This window comes from Manduca sexta, unplaced genomic scaffold, assembly GCF_014839805.1.
Source record: "Manduca sexta isolate Smith_Timp_Sample1 unplaced genomic scaffold, JHU_Msex_v1.0 HiC_scaffold_639, whole genome shotgun sequence".
NCBI lineage: Eukaryota > Metazoa > Arthropoda > Insecta > Lepidoptera > Sphingidae > Manduca > Manduca sexta.
In genome coordinates, this window is record NW_023595450.1 from 1673 (window position 1) to 11327 (window position 9655).

The 9655-nt window shown below is 39.3% G+C and overlaps 1 protein-coding gene across 1 annotated transcript; it reads left to right on the forward strand.

Moving 5' to 3' along the window:
- Positions 1-206: 206 nt before the first annotated feature.
- On the forward strand, positions 207-9576 carry LOC115454141 (1-phosphatidylinositol 4,5-bisphosphate phosphodiesterase epsilon-1-like; the record flags this gene model as incomplete). Its single annotated transcript, XM_037447181.1, has 20 exons — positions 207-337; positions 525-618; positions 1246-1341; positions 1656-1765; positions 2042-2187; positions 2344-2525; positions 2597-2722; positions 3015-3193; positions 3438-3629; positions 3970-4189; positions 4368-4492; positions 4737-4944; positions 5234-5436; positions 5747-5891; positions 6080-6156; positions 6487-6583; positions 7500-7626; positions 8032-8131; positions 8656-8758; positions 9340-9576. Coding segments are annotated over 20 exons (2772 nt in total), but the record flags the coding sequence as incomplete, so codon positions are not given.
- Positions 9577-9655: the final 79 nt, after the last annotated feature.

Below are 9655 nucleotides of genomic sequence, written 5' to 3' on the forward strand. Positions count from 1 at the left end.
ATTCTTGATATTAGAGATGGTTGACAAACGAGCAAGAAGTTTACCGATAGAAAATGCTCATCGCCCCCATGAACACTTACATGCCAGAAATATTATGGTTCGACTACTAACCTTTGTGAAACAAAAGTCATATTATTTTTCGGCCAACGGCAATTTGGATTCTATACCGCTAATAAGCTCTTGTAAGTTATTAAAAAATTTCTAAGGTCTTACTGACTGGATGCCGTTGTGTTGAGTTGGACTGCTGGGACGGAGACGATGGGAGCCCTGTCATCTACCACGGCCATACGTTCACCACCAAAATACCATTCAGAAGAGTTGTGGAGACGATCGCCAGGTCCGCTTGTTTTTTATCAGTTAATCGCTATGTCTAGTAATTAAGTAGATTGCATGTTTAGTTTAACTGTCAAGATAAATGAATTATTAAAAAATAAATAAATATCGAAACAATTACTTAATGTTTCGTAATATTATTAAGTCTCGATGTTATAAGATCTTGAAGAAGTATTTACAATGTTTCACAGAAGTGCGTTCGTGGCGTCTCCATACCCTCTGATACTGAGCATCGAGAATCATTGTAGTCTACCGCAGCAACAAGTCATGGCCAGCACTTTTGAGGTCAGTTGGTACCTTCGCATATTTTAGATTTTAGAACGGCTTGGCGGCCCCACTGCACCTGATGGTAACTGAAATGGATCCAGTTGGGTCAGAATCCTGATGAAAAAGGCATTACTGCTCTACAGCACGTATTGTGAGGAGATTCCTCAATTTAAATCTCTATCCTAGTGTATTGAGACTTGCCATCGGAGATGATTACTTTTAAAATTTTATATTGTAGCTAATGTCTACTTATAATAAAACAAATACAAATAAGTATAATGTGATACAAAAACGGCGGGGCCGCGCACCGCCACAGTCCACGGTGTGTCGCGGTCGCGTTACGGGCGCTTGTGTCACGTCGGCGGCGTCGGCGCGCGCCGATGTGAGGACGAGCGGGGGGCCCGGGGAAGGGCGCCGGCCGAACAACGGCGCGTCGCCGGCACGGCCTATTGGCCAGCGGAGCGGTAGGCTTACGGCGGGAATTTTACTCCCGATTTAAACGCGCGCTACAATATGAATTTTTCTTTTAAAGATTTACATAAAAATGTAAGAAGGAAGTTTTAAAATAAAGAGATATATATGTAGATATGATGTACTAAAAAAAATATTTTGTACGTTACTTTACTTGCTTCCGTATTCATCCAGGCAGTTTTCGGAGACAAACTGGTCACTTCGTTTCTATTCGAAGTGGATTACACCGACGAGCCACGACTACCGAGTCCCGAGCAATTGAAATACAAGGTAACATTTAATAAATATTGCTAGTTAACTATAATATTATGTGTACAGTCTAGTACAACAATTGTGTTCGGAGATAGAAGATGCTAAACATCTAATTGCTTTTGGCATTGATTGTTTGCGCAAAGTGATATTGGGGTTACTGAGTATCAGTCCGGAGTCTGGAATTTGTTTTCGATATCACAATAGGTTGCTCCCTATCACATCACGGGACGGAATACACACAGCAGGAAGTGAGCACTAGTTGCGCCTCTGCCTACCCGTTGGGTATAATAGGCGTGAGCGTGTATGATTACTAATACTGACCTATATTGCAGGTGTTGATAAAGAACAAGAAGTTATTGCCAGTGGAATCAAGTCCAACTATTGGCCTGACCGGGGCGAGTTCAGCTCAAGGTTACAGCGGAGTTCTAGCAACTGCGTTCAGGTAGGTATCTGAATAACAGAATGACTTACACCTGATATCCATAATTCCTAAGCGCGTGCTGAAGTTCATTACTTCGAGTAATAAAAGCTCTTCGTGTGCTTCTCTATTTATCTGATGGATCTGAAATAGGAAATCTTTGCATGAGTAAATCCTCTTCACTATTTCTGAGTAACCCAACCGTACCTAGTATCTATAATAATTTTGAACCATTCTTAACAATAACTAGAATTGTTACAACGATCTTTCTCGAATATCGAAAGCAACTAATGCTTTCAGGTCCAACGGAATTCGGCACACCAGCTCCTCTCTCCCGGAGCAGAGCAACAGAACCAACTCTATGATGTCGCAGCAGTCAGCCGGAAGTTCTGTCACCGAGTATTTCTCTGACGAGGATTATGATGAGGACGACGATGAGCTTGACGGTAAATACTTTTTCTCCAGTTTCTCAAACTATTTTTTGGTCTATTACCATTACGTAAAATAGAGAAGGATCTATTTCAATGATTTTTCAATTTAATACAAGACTTTTCCAGTATTTGATTACGGTTTGAAATCTATAAAACCTATTCTTATTACAGAAAAAGAGCTTCACAAAATCCTAAGTTCGATGGAAGATAAATGCGGCAGAACGTCTCTGTCGCTGTATCAAAGCTACCGACGAAGCGAAGGAGATTCAGAGAGTACCAGCGTGAAACATTCTAACAGGAAGCGAAGCAATCAAATCGCAAGAGAACTCAGTGACATGGTCACTTACGTTCAGGTAAGAATATTAAAACAAATGCCTCAACTAAGGTGGTAGTAAAATGGTCATCATATCACAAAACTTCACAGGCTATCAAATTTCGAGGTCTCAACCCACTGTCTCCAAGGAACTCAGTAAAACAGCCAAGTAGCGCCAAAGAGAGTGCTCCGTGTAGCAGTTTCGAGTCTTCTGAGAGCAGCGACAGTACTAGCACGGTGAGTAAAAGTACCCAACACCGTCCACGGATGACATAAATACAAATAAACAAACATGTAAGTAGTTAATAGATCAGAGAAAATAATTAATTATACTTTGATTTGTGAATCGCGTGTACCATTTTTAAAAGCAATTTTCACTGCGAGCTGATTTTAAAATCCTACTTCTCTTCCTTTATAAAGTTATAAAAGTTGCTACCGCAAATAGATCTTAGGATTTTACCGCCTTTTCAAGGTATTTTGTGATTGCTGCGATGAGATGCCAGGCATATACCTATCTAAATGTCTCCAGCAAATAGCTCAGTCGCAGTCCCAGTCCCGCGCCCGATGCCTGAACGCGCCGGCCGTGCACCACCCCTGCTACCGCTGCTCCTCCGTCAACGAGGCCATTGGCAAGAAGATCTGCAGGAAGCACCCCCTCGCACTCATCGCCCACACAGAAACACAACTAGTCAGGACTTATCCCGCGGGGTGAGTTACACCTTCCGTGGCTTTTGGGAAATTAGTGTCAATAATGTTATATTTTAACATATTTATATCAACTTATTTAGACGAGTAATACTAACTAGATTAAAATTAGGAATAAAATCTTCATGAACTTCTGCAGTAGTTTTACCTTTCTCCGTTAGTAGCCCCTTCTTCTAAAAGACACTTATTAATTACTACTACAAAAAAACCTTTAAACACATCGTCAAGAGTGCTAACTAAATTCCAGCCTAAGGATTGACTCATCGAACTTCGATCCTGTAACGTTCTGGTCGTGCGGAGTGCAGCTGGTCGCCTTGAACTACCAAACAGAAGATGCTGCTATGGCCGTCAATGCTGCGATGTTTGAGAGCAATGGATGCGTGGGATTTGTCAGGAAACCGGCTGTGATGTGGGACCCCAGCCACATAGCTTACAGGAGGTACGATCTTAACTTGTATTGTGGTATTTTTTTACACAAACCACCAAACCAGTAAATAATTAAGAATGGAATTATTTGGTGTAGTATATTCTAACAATTGTAATTATTGGAACAACATCATTCCACAGGCTTAATAAAACAGCAGACTTTATTTTAGCAACAAAGCTGTTATAGCCTCAAAATAAAATACATTTTCCATAACCAAGCGTCCTATAAAGAACTACTATGTTCTTTTAGTGATATTAAAATATTCATTTCGTATTATAGTCAGCACTTTGCATGCACTCATTGAATTTATATTACTTAGTAAGCATTTCGATGATCCTGACGTATTTTCCAGATTCAATCCAATGGACAAAGAATTCGACGGTATACATGCATCTCATCTAACTTTGGCCGTCATATCGGGACAGTACGTCGCCGAAAATGTGTATTCCTTCTACAACGCCTTTGCTGAGGTGGAAATTCTTGGAGTGCCAGCAGACTGCAAGAAGATACGGACCAAAGTCGCTAGAAGGAACGCTTTGAATCCTGTCTGGAATGAAACATTTAATTTTAAGGTGTGCATGAACATTCAGATAGTTTTTAGTATCATTTTGAGTAGCAATTTTGCTTGCTGCAGTATTGTGAAAGCAATATCCTTTTCAATATTATACGCACTAATAGTGCGTATAATATAATAGATGCAATAGCATCTAGTTATATCTACCTATACCTTCATAATGCTATTATTTCCAGATCAACTTTCCAGAGCTAGCGTTCGTCAGATTTGAGATATACGATGCGGATACCAACTATATGTTGTCACAGAGAGTTATACCCCTGCAAAGCCTCAGACCTGGGTACAGGCACGTAAGACTACGGTAAGTGCCAAGAACGGGATGTGTACCAATTTAATTTACCCTTTTTCGGCAAAATATAAGTGATATAATCGGCTGTGTTTAGATATTATGGTATTAATGTCAAATTTGGCTAACATATAGAAATATACTGCATAAGTTTTGGTTATATCTATGATCATACATTACTATAAGCAATGTACTGGCTTGAAAACGTTTTAGTCCTTGTTTATTAAAAAAAAAAAAATATTACAAATTTTCCCCCCAGGTCGCCAACTAACCAACCTCTCAACATGGCCTCCCTGCTCATCTTCTCGCGCTGTGCTGAAGAGTTGGCCGGAGAGAGTTGCAGAGGAGACCTGGAGCCGAGTTCTCCCCACGAAAGACGGAAAATCCATTTCCTGGTGGTCTATGCAGTATCAAGACATGAGCCCTACTCGATTTTAAAGGTCACCCAGGACACCACAGCTAATGAGGTAGGATTCAAATTAATTTACGAAAGACCAAGAGTAAACAATTTTAACTATGTTGTTAAAAGCCTGAGAAATATTTTCCCCCAGTGTCGAACGGACTGTCTAGCGTACCAACTCAAATAAATATCGATTACCCTTACAAAAATTCTGCCACCGCATAATATAATCTCCTAAATGCAACATTACTCCATAAACCTATAAAAAATCTTATATTCCGTCAAGTTCTTGAATAAACTAGTTAAATATGTATATTTAGTAATCGGATGATTTATCAGATTTTGCATCTTCTTAGGCTATAGCCCAGTGTCTAACCAAGGCGGGGGTATGCCGGTCTTCGCGTGGCAGCTATGTACTAGTGGAGGAATCTCCGTCCAGGACTCCAACACAGCGCGTGATGGCGCCGCATGAGAGGGTCATGAGGACTGGAGGAACCCGACTTGTTCTGAAGAGAGTCGGCGACGACCCCAGCAGTCGAGCATGGTTGACTAGCATCAGGTAACCTGATGATGAACATTTTCTAGTAATTGAAATTATAATTCGAAACACCATTAACCGAAGCAATAATTTTGTGAAAGGTTGTCGTTTTCTTGAAGGAATAAGAATTATTATTCATTTGTTCAATTACGTTAAAAATACAATAAACAACACAATCATTTAAGCAATGCATATTATTATCCAGTTCCAATGATACCTCTTGTGTAAGCATCATAATTTCTACAATACTGTTATCATTATGTTCCAATCATTCATAGTTTCCAGTTTCAATCTAATGACCAACTGATGTCTCCCCCCTCCCTACCCTCAGGTCAGCATCAACAGAACGTCCCCGCGATAGAAGCGTGCCGTCAGACGAAGAGTCGAGCGCGCATGATGAAGAGAGAGCTCCGCCCGACGCGTACCTCGTCTGCGTACATAACGTGTCGCATGAAATACCTTACGCTATATTGAAGGTAATCAACTTCTTAATTATCCATGTCTCTGAAAACCTTAGAATGGGAATAGAGTGAAGTGGAAATTTCATATCCTTATTGATACGAACGCGTACAACTAGCAACTTGAAATTTATATCAAATATCTACTTGTTCGGTATTTATAACAGTTTTATCTAAATGTAGATATCGATATTATACGCTTTCAGGTTCCTTTAAACGCGACAGCATCATTTGTGGTCCACCAAGCATTGACAAAGGCACGATGTCAAGATGACCCTAAGAGGTAAGTAAAGAGATCAATAATTTGGTTCAAATCGCGGCTTTAATGTTGAAATAATCATTTCCTCATATTCTAATATAAGATCGTCTAACATCAAAATTTACTTACACCTGATCCAGAATATATTTTTCATAATTTAATACTGACCGCCTGTTTGATTTCAACCACTCCAGAGTATTAGAAAAAGAAACAAATTGTTGAGAACGATATTTGACTATTATGCCCATTATTAATGACCTGGTAAACTGAAGAGTTTCCAATAGATAGCCTAAAATCTGCCAGTAGACCAAGAGTCTGCTTTAATAGATTGTAATAATCTTTTGAAATTTCCAGATTTGTGTTAGTAGAAGAGCTGGAGTGGGGCGGCAGGGCCGGCGCTGGGCCGCAGCAGAGAGCCCTCGCTGATGACGAAGTGGTCTACACAGCTCAAGTAAGTGTAACGAGGAGTCCAAATGATAGCTTTTTGTAGATGATGATTATTACTAAGTACAAAGATAATATGGCCAAGTTGGTACCAATCGGTAATAGTTTTACAATAACAAATGATTTTAAATATCTTTGTATGCAGCCTTTTTTTATTGCTATGAATGACGAAATGAGCATGCCGTTCGCCTGATGGTAAGCGATAAGACCGCCCACAAACAGTAGAAACACCATGCAAATCCTTGAATTACAAAGTATTGTTTGGTATTCTACTGCACTCGCCATCCTGAAACATGAGGTATTAAGTATTATTATGTACTGTAGTTACACTGGCTACAGTGTTCTTAAATCCGGAACAACAGTGCCTACACACTGCTGCTTGGTGGCAGAAATAGACATTGCGGTGATACCTGCCCAGGCGTAATCTCACATATGAGAGACCTGCCACTAGTAAACTTGAAAAGACTGATTAAGATGTCATAATGTTATCAACACTAGAGTTTCTTACCCGTTCTTCTCTGGTGAAAAATGCTTTCCGAACTGGTGATAGATTTAATATTGACGATATCTAAATAATGTTATAGCGTTTTACAATTTCAAGTTACTTAATCATTATTTCACTATATAATTATTCTCTGTTTAATTTTTTTCGGACCATACATTAAATTTTATTCATGATATATCGGCCTCAGCGCTATCTAAAAAAAACATAATAAACAACATGTTACAAATTTCGATGCCAATATAATATTTTATAGCCTTTAACAAATTCACAGAACTTATTTCCTAGGTTAGAGACAAAATAACTTATTTATCACTTGGGCACAGTTAAAGAACAACTTGGTCTCAGAAACAAAGGCTCGTAAAAACACGTATCGCTGTCAATTTTTCTTCAGTTTGTTAATTGCTCGATGTTCTTTCAGGCCAGTTGGAAGACATTGGGCAGGTTCGTTCTTCAAGAGAGAGGCACGCCTGCTGCAGTGCCGCGGCACAGAGCCGCCATCGCCAGAATACAGCGGGGGCTGAGCATGACTAAGGGTGCTTTTACAGGTAACTACACAATATTAACACACTGGACTTGGGTGAGCACTTTAGACGCTCTCAACCCCCGAAATTAAGCGACCATGCTGAGAAACGCTCAGGACGGTCACTGGGAGAGACAGAGAGATTATGATAATATTAACGTTCAATTCTTTCACTCAAGGTTCCAATTCATCCACGCCGTGCCCCCAAAGGAAATTTCGAAAATATCGAAAAATTGCCATTAAAACGTGCAGAAAGGGGAAGAGGAGTACCAAAAATTACGAATTTTCAATTTTCACAAAGTGACAAAAAAAGACCTGCCTCCACTTATATTCTATCACAATAATCTCCATTTATGATGCTACGAATGACATCTTTATTGAGTTTTATACTTACATTATATTTATCTTTACATTACCTTTTGGATTCCAGGAAGTACCGGATTTCCTCTAAGCAGTTTCGGCATGTCTGATCTGATAAGCGAAGGGAAGACGCCCGTGCAGACAGCTTACAGCGACCCTACGCACTGCAGGTACGAATATTTAAACCAATTTTTAGCATAAATAAGCAACTCGTGATTTCCTTTTAACACCCTTAAATATCTTGTTTAAAGCTGACAAGAAATTGACCTTCTTCAAAAGAACATTTAGAACTATAATTAGTAATAATATACAATCCTCTATTGGACATATCTTACTCCTTTGTACATACACTCACCCCTTTTATTCCTGAAGGGGTAAGTAAATTCGCAACTAATGCACCCACTTTTTTGCCATGTATTCCATCCCATGATAAAATAGGGAGCGAGCCATATCGGCCACAAATTTTAGACTTTGGGACGATATTAAACAGTAAAACATAATTTCACTTTGCCTGACCCGGGAATCGAAACTGAAATTTCACAGCGATAGTCGTACCGCATACAATTGTATTCCAAGTCTACCGAGACAGTCCAATCAAATGGTATTAAAATCAATTTCTAATGTTCCACTGACAATACTTTTCCGATTAACACTTTATGAAATTGTAACCCGGTCTTGAAATTCTTGTTTTTAGACGAGCTTCAGCCGCGCCTCTTGGCAAAGGCGTTGGAAGAGCAAAGGGACATTCGGACAAAGATGTCAGATCGTACATGCAGAAACGTGCCGGAGCTAGAGAGGTAAGAGACGTATATATCAAATCTATTGCCGTCTTAGACTTTACTGGTGGGAGGTCTCTCATATGTGAGAGTCCGCCTGAGTAGGTACCATCGCAATATCTATTTCTGCCGCCAAGCAGCTGTGTGTAGTCCCTATTGTGTTCCGGTTTATAGGACATTGTCGCCAGTGTAACTACTGGACATAATAGGACTTAACATCTCATGTCTCTTGATGGTGAGCGCAGTGAAATACCAAACAATACTTTGTAATTCAAGGTATTGGATGGTGTTTCTACTGTTAATGGGCGGACGTATCACTTACCATTAGGCATACAGCAAGCTTGTCTCGTCATTCAGAGCAATAAAAATATGGTGACTAGTCAAATGTAACCATTTTTAGCTTATTTAAAAACTCAAAATCCTGAGTAAATGATCGTTTAATTTTTTTTTTCCAAATAATAACTATAAATAGGTACCTTTATTTTATTTCGAAACAAAGGTAAACGTTATTCCTGCTTTAAAGCGAAGGCGACTCTGCTGAGAGTCTTCTAAACCTATCTTGATATTAGTATTGTTATGTGAATGATCAAAATACATTTAAGGTACATTCTGAAGGTGAGACGGGAGGTTCTTTGGGAGCAGAAGCATTAGCAGCTCAAGTTGCTCGTTTCAAGCGCGTGTCTTTAAGGAAACTACGCGCTTGGCGTTCCTGAGTGTGGCAGGTAAGAGTTAAAATGAATAGGTAAAATGTTATGATATATAATACAATAAATAAAAAACTTTCAGCGTTTCAGTTATTTCCTGTTTTAATAAACGCAGTATATTAAAAAATAAAATTAACATCAAGGAGAGATTTTTCACGTTTTACTTGGAGATCCATTTATTCCATGGATTTTTAAAATCAATTTATAACAAATA